Source organism: Macaca nemestrina, chromosome 2, assembly GCF_043159975.1.
Source record: "Macaca nemestrina isolate mMacNem1 chromosome 2, mMacNem.hap1, whole genome shotgun sequence".
NCBI classification, from domain to species: Eukaryota; Metazoa; Chordata; class Mammalia; order Primates; family Cercopithecidae; genus Macaca; species Macaca nemestrina.
In genome coordinates, this window is record NC_092126.1 from 153,789,176 (window position 1) to 153,808,973 (window position 19,798).

The following is a 19,798-nucleotide window of genomic DNA, read 5'->3' on the forward strand; positions in this document are numbered from 1 at the left end:
ATAACTTTCCTATGGAGGGGCACAATGGACAAGAAACTACCTGACCCTAAAGCTAAGTAAACTTTGAGTCTAAATAATAGCTGGCTTTCCATTGACAGGAAGTATACCTAAACTTAACCTTAGAGGCATCCCAGTGAGTATCTTTTCTGTTGATGAACATTTGTATTACACTAAACTTGCCACTTGAATTTCATTTTCTACTTTGAAGTCTTGATCTATGATTGCAAGTTTCAAGCTATGTATTTCTTATTTTTTATCCTCTCTCAGGCTGTCTAAATCCTTCCATTTTTATTCTCCCATGAATATGAACAGACTTCTAACAATCAGAATAATTAGACTTATACTGAATACCTTGTACCTATCAAAAGTTTTATGCCCAGTACTATTTTGCAAGTAGTTATTAGGTATTGGTTTATTTTTAAATATTTGTAAGGTTTTATCCAAATTTAGCCCCATTGTTTTACCCAGTTGTGCGGTTTAACAGGGCAAATTACAAATGCTTTGTGTGTGTGTTTATTTTTTTTATTATTATTTATTTATTTTTTGAGACAGAGTTTTACTCTTGTTGCCCAGGCTGAAGTGCAGTGGCTCAATCTCAGCTCACTGCAACCTCTGCCTCCTGGGTTCAAGCCATTCTCCTGCCTCAGCCTCAAACAGCTGGGATTACAGGCATATGCCACCATGCCTGGCTCATTTTGTATTTTTAGTAGAGATGGAGCTTCTCCATGTTGGTCAGGCTATTCTCGAGCTCCTGACCTCAGGTAATCCACCTGCCTCGGCCTCCCAGAATGCTGGGATTACAGATGTGAGCCCCTGTGCCTGGCTGTATGTGTGTGTTTACACTACTTCCATGTGTATATAGTTAAATTTCACGTGAGCCTTATGTCAAAAGGAGAGACCTATTCCTAATCATAATACATGTTTTACAGTTTGAGTTACTTTCAGATTTATTTGAGAAAGGAAAAGTGGCACCATCACCTTTCACCAATAATAGCTACCATGTGTTGCATTTCTATGTCCCAAGCACAACGCATACACATTTAAGATCTAATCTTCATGGTAACCTCATATGGTCAGTATCTGAGAAATCGGCTTAGTGCCTGAGCGTCAGAACCCAATATAGTTGTTTAGCTAAGGAAATACCAAGACTGTAGATACATTGCATGTTATATTTATAAGCCATGTAACACATAAATATGGATGATTTGAACCGGTTGATTGTGGAGGGAAAGGTAGGCTCACTCATTCCCGTTAATGAAGGCAGAGTCTCCTTGTCCCAGGACTTGTTCATTGTTATCTGAAACTGGAGATTCAGGTGTTTCCAGAGCCCAGCTTTTCACTGCAGTGAAGTCTGTGCCCTACTTCACTAAAGAAACTCTGGTTGCAAGGTTTAGTTAGCTATCACTTTGAGCCTGGAAGAGCTAATTCAAAGTCATTGTTGTGTTCTCTGCTTCTTTGTTGTTGATAGGGTGATATTGATCCACTTGGATTTGAAAGAATTTCTTATAAAACCTGTGACATAAGGTCAGCCAAGTATGATTTACTGCTATCATTCTATGGTCTGTATTACAGTTTTTTTTTTTTTAGAGATAAGGTCTCATGATGTTGCCCAGGCTGGATATGAAATAGTTTTTTTATACTGTGCCCTGTTGTCATTTGTGTGCTATCCAGGAAAAACACACTACTTTAAGAATCCGCCTTCATCTCTAGACTTTACTATTGCTACCACTTCCTAACGGGCCTCCCGTCTACAGTCTCTGTCTTTTCTATCGTTTCCACACTGCAGTCTAAATTTTTTTTTTTTTTTAAGATCCAGATATGAGTGCATCATTTTTCTGCCAAACTCCTGATAATTCTCTCTCGTCTACCGTGTCAGCCTCTCTCCTTCCCTGGTCTCTGTAATAATTCCAAACCATATTGTGTGCCATTCCTCAAATAGGCCATTCTTCCTCATACCTGCCAGTTTCGTATGAGCTGTCCTCTGCTTAGAACTCTCTTGTCATCCATCTGTCTTTCCTTGCTAAGTTTCCATTTTTCCTTCGAGACCTAGGTTAAATAATTCCTCTCCTGTGACATTTTCATTGGTTCTCACAGGCAGAGAGAAATGTGTTTTCCCTGGGACATTCATAGCATTTACTTTGCATAGATACTTCAGTTTCCTTCATAAGTTCATCAAGAACAAGGACTGTTTATTTTCCTCTTCCTCCTCTTTGTTGTTGTTCATTCTCAGCAGTCAGTTCATCGTGCCAAGTTCATGGCAGTTACTTAATAAGCACTGATGGAGGTGGTTGGACTTGATTAGTAAAATCACCAGAGGAAGATCTTCTGTAGCACTTTTTCTTTTTTAACTGAAAATACTCAGTATTATACTTCTTTTGGTAGCTAATCAGGTTCTTTCCCCTAAACATTATTGTGGGGGTGGGAAGCAGTCTTTGAGGGTTGATAAACTGAATGGGTCAAGTACTAGCCTTTAAGACTCAAGTTTCTGTACCAAAAGCGAGTTTAGTGTTCTGTCCACAGTGCTTGTTAATATAATGCCTGTGTATAGTAACCACTTAGTGTTAGTTACTGCTGTTAGTGTTATGCTTGGCTCTACCAGCCAAGAAGGTTGTTTTTAAAAGCTTTATTTCTATACTTTATAGTGGCAAAACAATAGGATTTTTTTTTTTTTTCTGTTTTTCTTTTTTCTTTTTTTTTTCCAGATTGGCCGGGCGTGGTGGCTCACGCCTGTAATCCCAGCACTTTGGGAGGCTGAGGTGGGCGGATCACGAGGTCAGGAGATTGAGACCATCCTGGCCAACATGGTGAAACCCCGTCTCTACTAAAAATACAAACATTAGCTGGGCGTGGTGGCGCATGCCTGTAATCCCAGCTACTCGGGAAGCTGCGGCAGGAGAATTGCTTGAACCAGGAAGTCGGAGGTTGCAGTGGGCCGAGATCGCGCCCCTGCACTCCAGCCTGGCAATAGAGCAAGACTCCGTCTCAAAAAATATATACATATAAAATTGTGCTAGTGAAGATAGTTTTTCAAACTACATATAGACACAACCCACTGTTCCTTGGAGTCTCTTATTCTAGTGGGACATCTCCTAATTGATAGCCATTGTCTGGTGGTACTTTTTCAAAGATGTATGACCTTCCTTCTCACTGTGTGATCTTTCTGTCTCTAGGACCGCCTATGGCTGCGGTAGCAGTGAGAGAAGCTCTCAGGTGAGAGTCTTATCCCCTGATGTTACCTTTTTAGTCTGGGTGCATTTTAGTTAATTGTCCACCCTGCCCCACTTCCCTGACATCACTTGAGGATTTTGTTTTACTTCTTACATTGTGATATCCTGGAAGAAAAAGCCTCTGTCTTCCTTTTTTATGTATGAGAATAGGATATGGTTTGTGACTTATTTTCAAAAGTAATAGAAAGTATTTTTTGAAACTATTTCTCACCTACCTCCTCTGACTGGATTTAAGTCTTTATTGAAAGCACTTGCTCTAACATAGTTTCTCTTTCAATTTCTCTCTCACTCTTAGTCTCATTTTTTTGTTTCTGCTTGTTTTTCCAGAAGGTGCACATTCCTCCTTGTTCATTTTTAAGCGGCTTCCAAAGCTGCTGTTGATGATGCCTGACGCTGCTTTGAAGGCAGAAAACCAACAGTGAGATCAAGAATTGTAAGAATTCAAGTGTATAAAGAAAGGTTGCTGCTCAATTCAAGTGTATAAAGAGAGGCGTTTAAGATGATCCAGGAAGTTGGTGTGGGAGAACAAGGTGGGGGGCACTTGTCCTATCAGAGAGCAAGACTTACGCTAACACTGCAGTAAAAAGATAGTGTTGGTGACCAAGAGGAAGACAAGGAGAACTTAGTGGAATAGAATAGAGAACCTACAGTTATATCCACATATATAGGAAAAACAGAGATATGGCAGACATGGCATTTCAGATCAGTGGGGAAAAGGATAGATTTTCCCCATGTAGATAATCCATTTTCCAGAACTATTTCTTGAACAGAAAATGGAAAATGGATTATCTACATGGGAAAAAAATTAGTTGTATCCTTATTTCTCATCAAATTCAAGAATCAATTTGCAGATGGATTGAGGACTTAAATATGAGGGGCAAAACTCATATTTCTAAGAAAATATATACAATTATATTCCTGGGATAGGACAGGATTTTCATAAAGTACAAACTGTAAAAGAAAATAGGGATAAATTTAGCCTTATTAAATTTAAGGACTTCTATTCATCAAAAGACACCTTAAAGTAAACAGATGAACCACAGAGAGGGTGAAGATATTTATAACATACCAACAAAACATTAATGTCCAGAATACTTAGCTTTTCTAAATTTAAACAGATTTACTGCTGCTTCTCTGTGACATAATATTTGTAGTCACCTGTTGTTAGATTTATCTTGGGATCCTAAGCCCTACCTGAAGTTGATTGATCCTGCAAATTTAGTGTTAAAGTGAATTATTACAGAAAGGTTTCTGTACTAGGCCTCCATTAAATCAGATTGTCATCTATAAAATCCACTTTGACTCATAATTTGATGTATCAAGCCACCCCTTTTAGGGAACCCAATAGAAAGATACACCTTTCTAGTATTCTGTTGTTTCTATACTATTCAATAATATTTTCCTAACAATATTTCTGTAATAATTCAAATTCACATAGTTCTTGCATTGTTAATAACAGAGGAGAAATTTTATTGACATCTAAAAGTGATAAAAATTGTTAGTTGCAGCCACGTTTACATTTATTTTTTTTAATGTATGGTACCTTTTGGTTATCCATTTCTTTAAAAATTCTTATTTTCTATTTTGAGGAAGAATCGAACTCTAGACTTTTACATGTAATACTTGCATTTTTAACAAGTCAGTTGACTTTTCTGGCACACTTAAAGATGCCTTTTCCTTCCATCTCCATTAGTTGTAACCAAACTATAGCAAGAAAAAAAGACCAAAATGTGTCTTTGTGTTTTTTTCTAGAAACAAGTAAAAGTTAAGTTTTTACCATCTATTAAAAGAGTAAACATGACCTCCTCAATTTCAGACCTAGTCATATTTTGTGAAAATGAATCACTGATACTGGTGGTCTGGTGTCATTGTAGCAGTTGGTACAGTATCTGCTGTCAAGGATTTTGACTCATTGAAGGCAGGAGCCAGGTCTTTCATATTTGTCAGTCACAGTTTCATCCTCCTGTTTCTTTCTCTTAGCATTTTGGCAATAAAATATGTGAATTCGAATTATCATAATAGAGGTGGCTATCTAATAATAAATAGAATGATGTAGAAAGTTACCAGAGAGTTAAAAAGCTTCATAGACAGCAATGTTTATAATACTTTAGATAGGAACTACAGAAAAATATTTTGTAAAATTGCATTGCAAGATAATCCACTTTGTGATTGAGAGAGAGCAGGCAAGTGAACTGTATTCTTCTATATTGCACACTCAGTAATACTATATAGTTTTTATATCTGAATTTTGGAAATAGATTTGAGCTTTGTTCTCCTGTGGACCATGGGACCTACGCAGTCAGTAGTGAATTGTCCAGGAATTGGGTCTAGATTTTACTGAATTCTTTGTGGTAGAGCCTTTGAAAGGGCTTAGGAATTATTCAGGAGAGCTGTCTCATGACCGGAAGAGACCAGGTGTCTGCTCCTTCAGCAATGCTGGTACTCAAATGTCTTGACCCAGGGGACCAGCACACTCTTTGATCTTTAGATGATCTTTCTAAATTTTTACAAATAATGACATCAAATCTATTTTTGCTGCTAGTAGAAAGCCTAATTATCTAGTTTTGTAATTTAATGAGGATTTAATATAAATAAATATATATATGGGTACCATATTCTTGTTGGCACACTTTAGTAATGCAGTCTCTTTGCTTCTTGCTTTGTTAGTGATAGTATTTGCCTTTCAACCTATGAGTGAGGTATGTTAGCACCAAGCAGGGTTTTACTTCACTTCGCCACTACTAAAAGAAGTATGGTTGATGATAGTAATCTAGGGCTCTATCCAGAGTTGATGTCGCACCTTTCTCAGATACCCACCTCCTTATTTAGCATAGTGTGACAGGGAGCTATCCAAAAAGGTGTGATTCCCACCTCTCTGAGAGGTAAACCAAGCTGTTACAACCCTGGAGACCTGATAAATTTCCAAATTCATCTTTGTCTGTATTTGTCAGTGGAAGTTTCTAAATTGAAATGTTTCTACAAATTAATTTTGGTACCTGTAACTGAAGGAGCTGGTGCAGTATATACAGCTATGTCTAGCCTGCTAGGTCTGTGTGCTACAGAGGGCAAAATCCACACAAGACAGTACCAAAGATGAGTTTTGATTACTAATATTTTTCAAGTAGCCTGGTTTCTCCCCACCTGATAGAAGTTGCTACATCTTTCCAAACAGGTTCTCTAATGATCTTGCTTCACCATGGCTACAAATATGGAGGGGCTGGTTCAGCACAGAGTGGGGACCCAGCAGGTGGCTGAGGTGAGTGACAGGGGCTAGCACAATAGCTGGCACCCTCACTTTTGAAAGGAAAGAAAAATCAGTGTGCTCAGTTTTTTCAAAACAGTCCCTTGGAGGTAGGTCAGCATGTGATATGTCCTAGGGTACTGTCATGGAAGAAAAAAAATGACAAGAACGTTTATTTGTAACTTTTTTTTTTTTTTTGCATGAGTAGGGTGGCCTATCTGCTTTTAATAAGGTGACTTGAACTTTTACTTTGAACCAAAAACTGGTAGAATCTGATTCTTATTGAACCTTGTGGGTATAGTTTAAACTCCAAGTCTCTCAGTTTCTCATACACTTGATTGTTTGTTAATACTGTGGAATAGTAGAAGGCTGATTATATCCATTTAGCAGTCATTGACCATTTGCCATGGACCAGGGATTGTACTAAGTGCTGAGATATATGGGGGTGAATGAGTCATGGGTTGTTCCTTTAGTGATCTCGAGGCCTGGTTAAGAAGTTATTATAAAATAGGTTGAGAAGTATAATTCCATGTGAGGGATTTGATCCTGGAGGTGGGTTTTCCATGATGAGTAAGCATTTGTTAGACCCAGGTAAGTGGGACGGGGAACTTTGTGACAGATTCTGGGGAGAGCATCCTAAGTCAGAAACCTATGTAAAAGGACGTAGGCATTAAGTAGCTTGGTATGTGCTGGCAACTTGACATGAAATGCATAGTAAAGCTACAACACTAATAGCATACTTTGGCCATTCATTCTGTACCATGCCCTATCCTAGGGCTTTAATCCTCACAATAACTGTCTGAGGTTGGTACTACCAGTATTCCCATTTAGTAGGTAAGGAAACCAAGTCTCAAAAAATAGGTAATTAGCCAAAGGCACTCTGTAGCAGGACAAGATGTTAATGCAGGTGTGTTCACTTCCAAAGCTCCGATTAACCATGGGTCCTACTGCAACCAGGAGCCAAAAGGTTGAGATTCACATTTTTAAATAATGCTCATATTTCTAGGGCAAAGACACAAATTTACATTCACAGAGGATTTTTTAAACAAAAACTAAGTATACATATGCCAGTTTAAACCAGTAAAAATGGTGAGCAGATTTTTCAGATTTTTAGATCAACCATTAACTTAAAAGTAACAGTATAACTAGTTACCTACCCCCCTCCCCACCCAGCAAATAATGGTTAATATTAACTGAAAATGAAAGAAGAAAGATTTGACAAATATTTTAATATTTTGAATGGGCTCTCAGAGTTATACAAGTATTGGGATTAAAATGCTTGTACAACAAGTCCTCATTTGACGTTATCAGTGGGTTCTTGGAGACCAGCTTTAGGTGAAACCAAATATAACAAAACCAGTTTTACCCTAGGCTAATCAAGAGTTAAGTTCCTATGGCATATTTCTGGTCAAAAAAAAATCAAATTTCTAAAGATAGAGAACACCTCTAATATTAAATATTGAAATAAATGTAAGCTATACATACATTTAAGATTAAAGACTAAAAACAACAAAATTATTTACCCAATTTTTGGTGAATCAGTGAGTGACAGCAGTCATAGTGGTGGTGGATTATATTAAGGAATAATTGTTTGTAAAGCAAAAGTTGTCAGGAGTACCTCCTACCACTATGCAGTCAATCACAGGTATGACAGGCTCACTGAGTGCTTGCTTTTTTTGTTTGTTTGTTTTTTGTTTTTTGTGTTTTTTTTTTGAGACAGAGTCTTGCTCTGTCGCCACGCTGGAGTGCAGTGGCGCAATCCCGACTCACTGCAACTCTGCCTCCCGGGTTCAAGCACTTCTCCTGCCTCAGCCTCCCGAGTAGCTAAGATTACAGGCATGTGCCACCACGCCCGGATAATTTTTGTATTTTTAGTAGAGACGGGGTTTCACTATGTTGGCCAGGATGGTTTCGATCTCTTGACCTTGTGATCCACCCTCCTTGGCCTCCCAAAGTGCTGGGATTACAGGCGTGAGCCACCATGCCCGGCCTCACTGAGTGCCTTCTTACTGCATAGTTTATTGTCATGCATTTGGTTTGATTACTGTGGACTTTATGAATTTTTATTTTACAATAATTTATATTCATTTCCCAACCCACTTATTCCAGTTCAGGGTGATAGGTGGCAGGATCCTGTCCTGGCAGCTCAGGGCACAAGGCAGAAACCCTCCTGGTCAGGAGACCATCCCGTCACAGGGTGTACTCACACACATACACTCACTCAGACGGGGATAATTTAGACACACCAAGTCGTCTCACATGCACATCCTTGGCATGTGGTAGGGGAAGCCAGAATACCTGCAGAGAACCCATGCAGACATGGGGAGAACATACAAACTCCCCACAGACAGTGGCCCCGGCCTGGAATCACTTTTTTTCCTCATCAACATTATAATGAAACAGCATTATTTGAAGACTCCCATATTTATTTGTTGTTTTATTTTGTGATAGGAATAATTACCTTGAAAATAATTGTTAATTTTTCAAATATCTGTGTTTCCACTTGAGGCTGATTTGGAAACTACTATATAGATTGCTGCCCTAAGAGGCCATCATTCTTTCTTTTTCATTCTGTATCACAAGTCATCAGGCAACATCATTAATTCTTTAGGAAAGAGGTTAATATAGGCTAATGTAAGTTCTCTGTATGCATTCAAAAAGTTTGCTAGCTAAAATTTTCTGCCAAATACCTTATTTCCTTCAGGCAGTAGAATTTCATGTATTGACTTAGTGCAACTGTTGTTTCCTATGGCAAAAAAAAAAAAAAAAAAGGCATTTTTAGAGACTCAAAATAATGAAAGGCAGTCTCAATTTTGAATGCAAAAGCGATCCTTCTGTTTAAAATGTTTCCTAAATTTCCTTGCTGTGTGTTTGTTTTGTTTTGTTTTGTTTTGTTTTTTGAGATGGAGTTTCGCTCTTGTTGCCCAGACTGGAGTGCAATGGCATGATCTCAGCTCACCACAATGTCCGCCTCCTGGGTTCAAGCGATTCTCCTGCCTCAGCCTCCTGAGTAGCTGGGATTACAGGCGTGGGGCATGCCTGGCTAATTTTTTGTATTTGTAGTAGAGATAGAGTTTCACCTTATTGGCCAGGAAGGCTGGTCTTGAACTCCTGACCTCAGGTTATCTGCCTGCCTCAGCCTCCCAAAGTGCTGTGATTACAGGTGTGAGCCACCGTGCCCGGCCCCTTAGTGTTATTTTTAAGGAATAAGTATGTATTTGTGTCCTTTGAATTTTTGAGCTTAGTAATTTTAAGCTGCGTATAATAACTCTGTATAATATTTGATTAGCTAAATGGGTGAGAGGACCTACACTTCATCATTTTAATGCTAAGGAGTAATGGAGGGGAATCAAGTATCCAAATTGAGAGATAATTAACAGTCAGTTTTGGATAATTGTTTACTCAATCAGCAGATAATGAAGGAGCATACCTGTTCTCTTCCTGTAGGCCAGGGAGGATATGCTGGTAGATAATAGGACAGGGCTTTTGCTCTCCCAGAGCTCTCTAACGGGATAAGCCCAAGATAGACTACACTGGTTGAATAGGAAAAGACAGAATAATGGTAGAAAGAGACTCTATCGAGTGGGATTGTGAGCCATGAGATCAGACAGATTGGGGTTTAAATTTTCGTCTCTATTAAACAATCAAAAAATTCAGCTGGATGTGGTGGCGCCTTCCTATATAGTCTCAGCTACTCTGGAGGCTGAGGTTGGAGGATCGCTTAATCCCAGGAGTTCAAGACTGCAATGAGCTATGATCATACCACTGCACTCTAGCCTGGATGACAGAGTGAGAACCTGTCTCTAAAATAACTCTTTTTAGAAATGAACTTAGTAAGTGCCATGCATTTTTGCTCCATAAAATACAGCAACATTGTGGATTGTGTAAATGGTGTTCTCTAGAGTCCCTGCATTCAACTTTTTTCTCTATAGACGACCTAAGTGGGCAAATACCAAGGTAAACTACAAAAGTTGGGTGATACGAAATAACTTGATGTCCTATAATGTGCTCAAATTTAGTTATTCAGAGAGACAGTTGAATATAGTGGTCAACAGTGTAGACTCTGGAGCCAGATTGCCTAGATTTAAATCCTGGCCCTGCCACTTGAAAACTGTGTGACCTCTCTGTTTTTTGGAATTGTTTATAAAGAATTGGTATTAACTTTTCTTTAAAAATCTTGTAGAATTAGCGGAGAAGCCATCTGGGCCTGGCCTTTTCTTTTCAGGTAATTTTTGGATTACTAATTCAGTCTTTACTTGTTACAGGTCTGTTCATATTGTCCATTTCTTCTTGAGTCAGTTTCAGTAATTTGTCTTTTTGGGACTTTGTTCATTTCATCTATCTAATTTGTTGGTGTACAGTTCTTCATAGCATTCCTTTATAATCCTTTTTATTTCTGTAAGGTTAGTGGTAATTTATCCTGTTTCATTTGTGATTCTAGTAATTTAAGTCCGCCCTCTTTTTCTGGTCAATCTAGCTAACGGTTTGTCAACTTGATTTTTTTCAACAAACCAGCTTTTTGGTTTAATTGATTTTCTCTATTGTTTTTCTATTTTCTGTTTCATTAATTTTCGTTAAAAACCGCAGTGAGATACTATTTCACATCCACTAGAATGACTAGCATATAAAAATCAGATGGTAAACATTGGAAAGGAAGTGGAAAAATTGGAAACCTCATACGTTGCTGGTGGGAATGTCAGCCAAATGTCCATTAATAATGAAATGACTGTGAAAACTTGATTTTAAAAAACAATGTGGTTCATTTTTTTAGAAAAGTAATAGCTGAGAATGGGAGAGATGAGATGGCAGATGATAATTGGTAACCAAAGCAGTGAGAGCTTGAATCATGTCTAACACTGGAATTAATTTTGCTTTTCATATATTAAAGGAATGAAATTTTCTAAAGGGGCTTCAGTATTTTTTAAGCATTTAAGATTTTCCCAGCTGGGTGTCGTGGCCCAAGCCTGTAATCCCAGCACTTTGGGAGGCCGAGACGGGCGGATCACGAGGTCAGGAGATCGAGACCATCCTGGCTAACATGGTGAAACCCCGTCTCTACTAAAAAATACAAAAAACTAGCCAGGCGAGGTGGCGGGCGCCTGGAGTCCCAGCTACTCGGGAGGCTGAGGCAGGAGAATGGCGTAAACCCGGGAGGTGGAGCTTGCAGTGAGCTGAAATCTGGCCCCTGCACTCCAGCCGGGGTGATAGAGCGAGACTCCGTCTCAAAAAAAAAAGATTTCCCTCTATAACTGGAAATTTAAAGCAGACATATAGGTACACATGCTGTGTATTTTTTCATTGCCTAAATAAAGATACTTTTTTTTTTCTTTTTTTTTTGAAACAGAGTCTCACTCTGTCACCCAGGCTGGAGTGCATTGGTATGGTCTCTGCTCAGTGCAACCTCTGTCTCCTGGGTTCAAGCAATTTTCCCGCCTTAGCCTCCCGAGTAGCTGGAACTACAGGCTCATGCCACCACACCTGGCTAATTTTTGTATTTTTAGTAGAGATGGGGTTTCACTGTGTTGGCCAGACTGGTCTCGAACTCCTGACCTTATGATCCACCCACCTTGGCCTCCCAAAGTGCTAGGATTACAGGCATGAGCCACCATGCCCAGCCAATAAAGATACTTTCTAAATTCCATATTTTGAGTCAGGAGAAATTTAGGAGTTAACTTGCTGAAGTATTTTGAGTGCTTGCTGATTGGCAGAAAGAAATCACCCATACACCTAAACTATGAGTTGCATGTATGTTTATGCAATAGAAGTGATTTGGCTTTACAACTCTTCCCTGATCCCTGGGCTATGTAAGGGGCTTTCAGCCATCAAATAAGGTCCTGCCATGGCTGAGAAAATAGCCAAATTCGTATGACCCCTTTATTCTTTTTATCAACAGGATTTGCATCATCATTGCAGAAAACTTACACTAACATTTCCATGTAAGGGAATGTTGAAAAACATAGAGCTCTCCCAGTTCTTGAACAAAATGCAGTATTGGCAAGGCTGTGTCCTCAAGAAAGAAAAAGCAAAGTTGGGTTTTCAGTGTCCTGGAATGCCTAACTCACTAGGACTAAATTTGATTAATCTTGCCCTCTAATTGAATGTTTAAATTTTCATTTTCTTGTCAAAGTGGTACATATACGTACATTTAAAAGTTGACCAGTACAGTATTAGGCTTGAAGCAGAAAGCAGGTTCCTGAACCATTCTTACCCTTTATCACCAAGCCTCCTCTAAATTTGATTTCTTCTGGTATTTAACTTCAGCTTCAAAAAATGTCCTTACCCCACTATTTCTAATTCTTGATTTATCAGGCTTAGGTACTGTCTTTTTTGGGGGTCGGGGATGGGGAGTGGGGAGCAGTAATGAGTTGTGTAAGTGTGGAGTTCTTTGGCATTAAGTACTGGTCACATTGGTCTGTAACCATCACCACCATCCATCTCTAGAACTTTTGCTTCTTCCCAGACTGAAACTCTATCCATGTAGCATCAGCTGCCATTCCTCTCATTCCCCTAGCCTTTGGCAACCACCATTCTTTCTGTGTCTCTGAATTTGACTACTCTAGGTATCTTATATAAGTAGAATCGTGTAATTGTCATTCGTTACTGGGCTTATTTCACTTAGTATAATGTCCTCAAGGTTAATCCATGTTGTAGCATGTGTCATATGTTACAGCGTATGTCAGAGTTTCCTTCCTTTTTAAGACTAATATTCTGCTTATGTATCACATTTTATCTGTTCAACTGTCAGTGGACATTTGGGTTGCTTCAACCTCTTGACTTTGAGGAATGTTGCTGTGAACATAGGTATACAAGTATCTTGAGTCCCTGCTTTCAGTTATTTTGGGTATACAGTTGGTACTCAACTTATGATGGTTCAACTTAGAATTTTTTAACTTTGCAATGGTGCAAAAGCCATATGCATTCAGTAGAAGCCATACTAAAAGTACCTATACAACCATTCTGTTTTTCATTTTCAGTACAGTATTTAATAAATTACATGAGAAATTCAATTTATTATAAGCTTTGTGTTAGATGATTTTGTTCAGCTGTATGCTAGTGTGAGTGTTGTGAGCATGTAGGATACATTCAGCTAAGCCATGCTGTTTGATAGGCTAAGTGTATTAAATGCATTTTTTTATTTTTTGTTTTTTTGAGGCAGTCTTGCTCTGTCACCCAGGCTGGAGTGCAGTGGCGCGATCTTGGCTCACTGCACCCTTTGCCTCCTGGGTTCAGGAGTTCTCCTGCCTCAGCCTCCCGAGTAGCTGAGATTACAGGCGCCCACCACCATGCCCTGCTAATTTTTGTATATTTTTAGTAGAGGCGGGGGTTTCACCATGTTGGCCAGGCTGGTCTCAAACTCCTGACCCCAGGTGATCCACCCACCCCAACCTTCCAAAGTACTGGGATTACAGGCATAAGCCACTGCGCCTAGTCTTACATGCATTTTTGACTTAATGACATTTTCTTTTTTTTTTTTTTTTTTTTTTTTTTGAGACGGAGTCTCACTGTGTCTCCCAGGCTGGAGTGCAGTGGCGTGATCTCGGCTCACTGCAAGCTCCGCCTCCCGGGTTCACGCCATTCTCCCGCCTCAGCCTCCCAAGTAGCTGAGACTACAGGCGCCCGCCACCACGCCCGGCTAGTTTTTTGTATTTTTAGTAGAGACGGGGTTTCACCATGTTAGCCAGGATAGGACATTTTCAACTTAAAAGGGTTTATCAGGACATAACCTCATCATAAGGAACATCTGTATACCCAGAAGTGGAAATGCTGGTTTCTATATTTGATTTTTGAGAAACTGCTATATTGTTTTCCACAGCGGCTGCAACCATTTTACATTCTTACAGCAGTGCACAAGGGTTCCAATTTCTCCACATCCTCAACAACACGTTATTTGTTGTTTTGTTTTTTTTGATAAAAGCCACCCTAATGGATGTAAAGTGATATTTGATTGTGGTTTTGACTTGCACTTCCCTAATGATTAGTGATGTTGAACAGCTTTTCTTTTTTTTTTTTGTTTACATTAAAACATTAATTTTACATAAATTTCTTTTTTTTTTTTTTTTGAGACAGAGTTTTGCTCTTGTTGCCCTGGCTGGAGTGCAATGGCAATCTTGGCTCACTGCAACCTCCGCCCCCTGGGTTCAAGTGATTCTCCTGCCTCAGCCTCCCCAGTAGCTGGGATTACAAGCATGTGCCACCACACCCAGCTAATTTTTGCAGTTTTAGTAGAGACGGGGTTTCTCCATGTTGGTCAGGCTGGTCTCGAACTCCTGACCTCAGGTGATCTGCCTGCTTTGGCTTCCCAAAGTGCTGGGATTACAGGCATGAGGCACTGTGCCCAGTCATAAATTTCTTGTAATTAAGAAAAAAATGTTATTTTCTCTCTCTTTCTTTTTTGTTTTGTTTTGTTTTGTTTAGACAGTGTCTCATTCTGTCACCCAGGCTGGAGTGCAGTGGCGCCATTTCAGCTCACTGCAACCTCTGCCTCCTGGATTGCAGAGATTCTCATGTCTCAGCCACCTGAATAGCTGTGATTACAGGCGCACACCACCACACCTGACTAATTTTTGTATTTTTAGTAGAGACAGGGTTTCACCATGATAGCCAGGCTGGTCTCAAACTCTTAACCTCAAGTCATCCACCCGCCTGGGGCTCCCAAAGTGCTGGGATTACAGGCATGAGCCAGTGCACCAGGCTGAGCAGCTTTTCATATGCTAGTTGGCCATTCATATATTTTTGGAGAATGTCTATTCAAGTACTTTCCCACTTTTTAATTGGGTAGTTTGAAGTTTTTTTGTCATTGAGTTGTAGGAATTCTTTACATATTCTGGATATTAAGCCCTTATTAGATTGTATTAGTCCATTCTTGCATTGCTATAAAGAAATACTTGAGGCTGGGTAATTTATAATGAAGAGAGGTTTAATTGGCTCATAGTTCCACGGGCTGTACAGAGAGCACGGCAGCATCTGCTTCTGGGGAGGCCTCAGAGAGCTTTACTCATGGCAGACAAAGCAGGAGCAGGTATCTTACATGGCAGGGGCAGGACCAAGAGAGAGTGGGGGAGGTGCTACACACTTGTAAGCAACCAGATCTCACGATAACTCACTCACTATCATGAGAACAGCACCAAGGGGATGGTCTTAAACCATTCATGAAAACTCCATCCCCCTGATCCAGTCACCTCCCATCAGGCCCCACCTCCAGCATTGGGAATTACAATTTGGCATGAGATTGGTTGGGGACACAGATCTAAACCATATCACAGATACATGATTTGCAAGTACTTTCTTCCAATCTGTGGGCTGTCTTTCCATTCTCTTGATAATGTCCTTTGATGTAAAAATTTTAATTTTGATGAAATTTAATTTATGTTTTTTCTTGTGTTGCTTGTACTTGTAGTGTCATAGTCAAGAAATTATCGCCAAGTCCAATGTCATGAAGATTTTCCTCTATGATTTTTTTTTTTTTTTTAGCAGGGTCTTGCTCAGTCACCCAGGCAGAAATGCAGTGGCACAAACATAGCTTACTCCAGCATAGACTTCCTGGGCTCAAGCAGTCCTCCTGCCTCAGCCTCCTGAGTACTACAGGTGTACACTACCATGCCAGGCTAATTTTTTAATTTTTTTTTTTTTTTTTTTTAGACAGGGTCTTGCTATGCTGCCCAGGCTGGTCTTGAACTCCTGGGCTCAAGCAGTTTTCCCACCTTGGCCTCCCAAAGTGCCAGGATTACAGGCATGAACCACTGTGCATGGCTTCTTATAATTTTAGAGTTTTAGCTCTACATTTTGTACTAAATTTTAGAGTAAATTTTAGAGTTTAGGTCTATGATCCAGTTATATAGTATTGTATAAGGAATCTGACTTCATTCTTTTGCATGTGGATATCTAGTTGTCTCAGAGCCATTTGTTAAAAAACTATCCTTTCCTCATTGAATGGTCTTGGCATCCTTGTCAACAATCATTTGACATATATTCGGGGATTTATTTCTGGCTCTGTATTCTTTTTTTGTTCCTCTAATATTGGTAAAACCACATAACATAAAATTTACTATCTTAACCATTTTTAAGTACAGATGTTCCTTGGTTTACAGTGGGGCTGCATCCAGGTAAGCCCATCACAAGTCTGAAATGCATCTTATACCCTGGTAAACCAATCATAAAGTCAAAAAATTATAAGTCAGATCATCAAGTCAGAGACCATCTCTGTATACAGTTCAGTAGTTTAAGTATATTCATACTGTCATACAACAGATCTTCACAGTTTTTTCGTCTTGCTAAAACTGAAACTCTGTACACATTAAACAGCAACTCCCCAATACCCCCTTCCCCCACCCGGACAACTGCTCTTCTACTGTCTATGAATTTGACTACTTTTGATAACTACTGTAAGAATCACACAGAACCTGTCCTTTTGTGACTGGTTTATTTCACTTAGCATAATGTCCTCACGGTTCAGGCTCTCTATTTGTTTATATGTCTCTCTTTATGCCAGTACCACACTGTTTGGATTACTGTAATTTTGTAGTAAGTTTTAAAATTGGGAAGTACGAGATATCTAACTTTGTTCTTTTTCAAGATTGTTTTGGTTGTTCAGGGTCCCTTGAGATTCCATATGAAGGTTATTGGATTTTTCTATTTCTGTAAAAATACATCATTGGGGTTTTAATAGGGATTACATTGAGTTTGTAGATGGCTTTGGTTAGTATTGACATCATAAGAATATTAAGTCTTTCAATCTATGAACACAGGATGTTTTTCCACTATTTATGCTGTCTTTAATTTCTTTCCATGGTGTTTTATAGTTTTCTGTGTATACTTAGGTTTTTTTGTTGGTTTTTTTTTTTGCGGGGGCATGGAGGCTCACTCTCACACCTAGGCTGGAGTGCAGTGGTACGCTTTTGGCTCACTGCAACCTCCACTTCCTGGGTTCAAGTAATTCTCCTGCCTCAGCCTTCCAAGTAGCTGGGGTTACAGGTATGTGCCACCATGCCTGGCTGATTTTTGTATTTTTACAAGAGACAGGGTTTCACCATGTTGGCCAGGCTGGGCTTAAACTCCTGACTTCAAGTGATCTCCCCACCTTGGCCTCCCAAAGTGCTGGGATTACAGGTGTGAGCCACTGCACCCGACTAGTATATACTTATGTTTTAAGTGTATACTTATGTTTTAAGTGTATACTTAAATGTTTTAAGTATTGTGCTTCCTTGGTTAAATTTAATCCTAAACATTTTATTCTTTTTTATGGTATTGTAAATGGAATTGTTTTCTTAATTTCCCTTTTGGGATGTGCTGTGTTAATGTATAGAAATGTAACTGATTCTTATATGTAATAACATGCAGTTTTGCTGAATTTGTTTTATTCTAAAAGTTTTTGGTCATCTTTAGAGTTTTGCATATAAGGTTCTGTTGTCTGTGAATAAGGGATAATTTTACTTCTTTCTTTCCTCTATGGATGCCTTTTATTTTTCTTGACTAATTGCCCTGGCTAGGACTTCTAGCACAAGTGACAAAAGTAGCCATTTTTGTCTTGTTCCTTATCTTAGAGGAAAAGTATTCAGTCTTCCATCAATAAGTGTGGTGTTAGCTAACAGGTGGTTTTCTTATGTGGCCTTTATTATGTTGAGGTAATTTCCTTCTATTCCTATTTTGTTATGTGTTTTAATCATGAAAGGCTATTGAATTTTATCAAGTACTTTTTTCCATCAGTTCAGAGGATCATGTGTTTTTTTCCCTTCATTCTTAATGAGAGGTACTTTACATTGATCAGTTTTCGTATGTTGAACCACTCTTGCATTTCTTGGACAAACCTCTGTTGGTAATGGTTTGTATATTTTAACATGCTGCTGAATTCAGTTTGCTAGTATTTTGTTGAGGATTTTTGCACCAGTGTCCGCAGGAAAGAGAACAGTTTATAGTTTTCTTTTGGTGTCTTTGGCTTTGGTATCAGTGTGATAATACTAGCTTCATGGGAGTTAGGAAATGTTTCCTTTCTCCTCAGTGTTTCTAGAAGAGTTTAAGAAGGATTGATGTTATTTCTTTAAATGCTTGGTAGGATTTAGCAGTGAAGCCATGTGGTCCAGGACTTTTCTTTTTTGGAAAGTTTTTGATTACTTATTCTATCTTCTTACTGGTTATAGGTCTATTTGGATTTTCTTTTTTAAAATATAATTTTTATTTTATTTTATTTATTATATTATTTTTTATTTTGAGACAGGGTTTCACCATGTTGCCCGGGCTGATCTTGAACTCCTGGGTTCAGGCAGTCTTGCCACCTCCACCTTCCAAACTGCTGGGATTATAGGCATGAGCCACCACACCCAGCCCAGATTTTCTGTTCCTTCATGATGCAGTCCTGGTAGGTTGTGTGTTTCTGAGAATTTGTCCGTTTCATCTAGATTATCCAATGTGTCAGTGTATAATTGTTCATAGTACTAGTTTATAATCTTTTATTTCTGTAACATTTGTAATAATGCCCCCACTTTTATTCCCATTAGATGAAGAGACTTTAGTGTTCATTCAGTGTCATATACTCCCACATCTCTTCCCTCCCAATAAAATTATATCCTGTTTGTATAAATCGGTGTTCTGTGTTATATAATTATGATACTATTACAGATACTTCCTAGTATCTCCAACGTAGCTGTAAAACTCTCCAGATACTATTTTCTATACAAATCAGAAGAATTTTTAGTTTCCTTTTTTCCTGTGAAAACATTCCTTCTAAAAGCCTCTGACCTCCTACTCTAGTCCCTACTGATTGCTCTTTGAACTTACTGTGCGCTGTGCACAGCTGTCATCCTGCTCTGTTGTTTGTATTCTTTGTTTTCTTGAGTCCGTGTTTTTTCCTTCCTTCCTTCTTTCCTTTTTTTTGTTTTTTTTTATTTGTTTTTTTTGGGGGGGGACGGCATGCTATATTAGCTTCCTAGGAAAGTGTGCATCAGAGGTGATTTTCAAAAATTTATGTGTTCGAACATATTGTTATTTACATGTATGTGGCTAATTGATAGTTTGACGAGGAATAGAAATCTAAGTTGAAAAATTTTACCTCAGAATTTTGAAGGCATTTTATTGTCTTCCATTTTCTAGTGTTACTTTTGTGTATAATACTGCCATTGTCATTCCTTATCTACATGGGTGACCTCTCTTCCTCTCCCTCCCACTCTAGTTGTTAAGATCTTTTCTATTCTGTTCATGAAATATATAGTCATGAAATATACAGTCATGTCCCCTGCTGTATATATTTTTTCATAAATGATACTGTGCACTCAGAGGGTTCTTTGTGTCAAAGTTCATGTCCTACTGGTCTGGGAAATCATTTTGTGCTAGTTCTTAG

General features: G+C 38.8%; 1 protein-coding gene across 11 annotated transcripts in view; it reads left to right on the forward strand.

Annotated features, from left to right (window-relative positions):
• Window positions 1–19,798, forward strand: part of LOC105477763 (nuclear receptor subfamily 2 group C member 2) — a 101,699-nt gene that overhangs the window by 7,877 nt on the left and 74,024 nt on the right. Inside the window, exons 1-4 of one of the 11 annotated variants that reach the window (XM_071092258.1) lie at window positions 2,770–3,210; window positions 3,555–3,660; window positions 6,400–6,483; window positions 10,652–10,693. The exons of 3 other annotated variants lie outside the window; for them this stretch is intronic. Coding sequence is in view for 5 of the 8 variants with exons in the window: in XM_071092256.1 (XP_070948357.1) it covers window positions 6,424–6,483 (60 nt within the window). In the remaining 3 variants the exon portion in view is untranslated. Of the gene's footprint in view, window positions 1–2,769; window positions 3,211–3,554; window positions 3,661–3,741; window positions 3,758–6,399; window positions 6,484–10,651; window positions 10,694–17,793; window positions 18,821–19,798 lie in introns of those variants that run through there. 7 more of the 11 variants (XM_071092256.1, XM_011734495.3, XM_071092257.1 and 4 more) reach the window with 7 other exon arrangements.